This window comes from Corvus kubaryi, unplaced genomic scaffold, assembly GCF_017639235.1.
Source record: "Corvus kubaryi isolate FWS band 111438036 unplaced genomic scaffold, C.kubaryi_AGA036_p1.0 37352, whole genome shotgun sequence".
NCBI lineage: Eukaryota > Metazoa > Chordata > Aves > Passeriformes > Corvidae > Corvus > Corvus kubaryi.
In genome coordinates, this window is record NW_024581114.1 from 2,492,854 (window position 1) to 2,495,210 (window position 2,357).

The window sequence follows — 2,357 nt, forward strand, 5'->3', positions numbered from 1 at the left end:
GCCCGCCGCCGCACGCGCCCCGCGCCTGCCGCCGCACGCGCTCGCTCCCGCGCCGCGCTCCGTCGCTCCCTCCGTCCGTCCGTCCTTCCTTCCCTCACTCCCTCCGGTTCCCCGGTCGCCGCTCCGCTCTCACCGTACCGTACCCAGCCATGCCCGCCGACACGGGCATGGAGAAACCGACCGCGTCGCCCATCGCCGGCGCGCCCGCCAGCGCCAGCCACACGCCGGACAAGCCGCGGAGCGCCAGCGAGCACCGGAAGGTAAATGGAGGAGGAGGGTGCCGGTCGGGGCGCAGCAACGGTGGCGGCGGAGCTGGATGGCGGCAAGCCCGCGGCCGTGCTGAGGTCGGTGATGGTCGGGGGATGGGTGCGGTCCTGGGGGTCCCGGGGCTGTGCGGGGGGCGCTGACCGGCTCCGCTCTCCCCGCAGTCGTCCAAGCCCATCATGGAGAAGCGGCGCCGGGCGCGGATCAATGAGAGCCTGGGGCAGCTCAAGACGCTCATCCTGGACGCGCTCAAGAAGGACGTAAGTGGGGCTGCGGGGACACCGGGGACAGCGGGGGCTTTTCCCGGCCGCGGGCAGCCCTGACGGAGCCGCTCTTGTCCCGCAGAGCTCGCGGCACTCGAAGCTGGAGAAGGCGGACATCCTGGAGATGACCGTCAAGCACCTGCGGAACCTGCAGCGGGCGCAGATGACGGGTGAGTGCCGGCCCCGGGGGCTCCGGGCATGGGGACCGGGAGCCGGGGACGGGGGACGGGGATCGTGATCTGGACAGGGACCTGGGGACAGAGGACGGGGACGGGGATCCGGACCGAAGGCAGGGGACCGGGAACCGGACTCTGGAGCAGTGACTGGGGACTGAGGACGAGAGAGCGGGAGCCGGGCTCCATACTCGGGATTAGGGACAGAGGACCGGGAACCGGAGTTAGGGACTGGGGACAGGGTACCGGGGCCGGTAGTTCGAACCTGCCACTGATCTGCCACCCCCTCCTCCTCCCCCTCCAGCCGCGCTCAGCGCCGACCCCACCGTCCTCGGCAAGTACCGGGCCGGCTTCAACGAGTGCATGAACGAGGTGACCCGGTTCCTGTCCACCTGCGAAGGGGTCAACACCGACGTGCGCACGCGGCTCCTGAGCCACCTCTCGGCGTGCCTGGGCCAGATCGTGGCCATGAACTACCCCCCGCCGCCGCCGCCCGCCCAGCCCGCACATCTGGCGCAGCAGCCGCTGCACGTCCAGCTGCCCCCGGCCGCAGCTGGAGCCGTGCCCGTGCCCTGCAAACTCAACCCCGCCGAAGCGCTGTCCCCCAAGGTCTACGGCGGCTTCCAGCTCGTACCGGCCACCGACGGCCAGTTTGCCTTCCTCATCCCGAACCCAGCCTTCCCTCCCAGCTCCGGACCGGTTATTCCTCTCTATGCCAACGCCAACGTGCCGGTGTCCGCGGGCGGCGGCTCGGGGAACGCGGCCGCCACCCCCTCGGCATCGCCGGTGCAAGGCTTGACATCATTTGGGGGCAGCATCGGTCCAGCGTCCCAGGCCGGGAGCCCCATTGGAGAGCGCAGTGAATCCGTCTGGAGACCCTGGTGACTTCCTTCAAGTTATTCCCCCTCTCCAAAAAAAAAACCAACCAAACTCTCGTTGGCTCCGTTGTATGGAGCCCCTGTTATATTTTGGGGTTTTTTAAGCAGATTTAAGCAGAAAGGAAGAAAAGGACCTCGCTATGAACGTGCTATTTATTACTTTCAGAGGTTGGGATCTCGACTTGTATTTTTACTCCTTTAAAATGCCTTTATTTGAGATACTTTTTTTAAAGAAACAAACAAAAAAAAAATAATAAACGAGAACTAGTTTTGTAACGAATATTCAAAAAGTTATAATGCCAAAGTTGTTTGTATCCCGTTGGTCTGTGGGTGTGTGCGTGCCTGTGTCGAAGACTTCCAAAAACGAAAAGAGAAAAAAAAAATTATGCAGGTGTTTCAATAAAGGAACTCTTTGAAATAGATTTTTTTTTTTTTCCCCACCCTTTCATTTTGTTCGAGAGTGGGCAAGGACGAGCTCATCCTCTGTGTGCAAAAAAAAAAAAAAAAAAAATAGGAATGCACTTTATGGCCTTATTTCAGGATAATTGGAAGGGATTTGGGTAAGAAATTGGTGGGAAAGTGATGGGGGGGGGGGTTTAAAAATCTCTTGAGTTTTGCAGGCAGAAGAAGGATTCCTAAAACAAAATCTGCTGCTGGAAGCTGAGGAAACACCTCGTGCCTGCTACCTGCTCCCGAAATCCGGCTGCTCTCCAGCTTTCCCTCCTTCCCACCTCTCCCGGGGCCGGCCGGGGTGGGGGTGGGCTGCACAGAAGTTACTC

The 2,357-nt window shown here is 61.3% G+C and overlaps 1 protein-coding gene across 2 annotated transcripts; it reads left to right on the forward strand.

Annotated features, from left to right (window-relative positions):
- The first annotated feature begins 34 nt into the window (after positions 1–34).
- Positions 35–2,000, forward strand: HES4 (hes family bHLH transcription factor 4). 2 transcript variants are annotated; one of them, XM_042032133.1, is made up of 4 exons: positions 35–344; positions 429–524; positions 610–697; positions 1,005–2,000. In XM_042032133.1, the coding sequence occupies exons 1-4, from the start codon at positions 150–152 to the stop codon at positions 1,583–1,585; spliced, it is 960 nt and encodes a 319-aa protein (XP_041888067.1). In that variant the 5' UTR covers positions 35–149; the 3' UTR covers positions 1,586–2,000. The 2 variants fall into 2 exon arrangements, with proteins under 2 accessions (XP_041888067.1, XP_041888069.1); XM_042032135.1 differs by having other exon boundaries at positions 36–260.
- Positions 2,001–2,357: the final 357 nt, after the last annotated feature.

What these genes read in the sequence shown, in the direction of transcription:
- HES4 (XM_042032133.1), top strand. Translation starts at nt 150, where the DNA reads ATGCCCGCCGACACGGGCATGGAGAAACCGACCGCGTCGCCCATCGCC. An exon ending in AAGCCCGCGGCCGTGCTGAG is followed by an intron (nt 345 to 428) that starts GTCGGTGATGGT and finishes CTCTCCCCGCAG; the next exon opens with TCGTCCAAGCCCATCATGGA. An exon ending in GCAGCGGGCGCAGATGACGG is followed by an intron (nt 698 to 1,004) that starts GTGAGTGCCGGC and finishes CTCCCCCTCCAG; the next exon opens with CCGCGCTCAGCGCCGACCCC.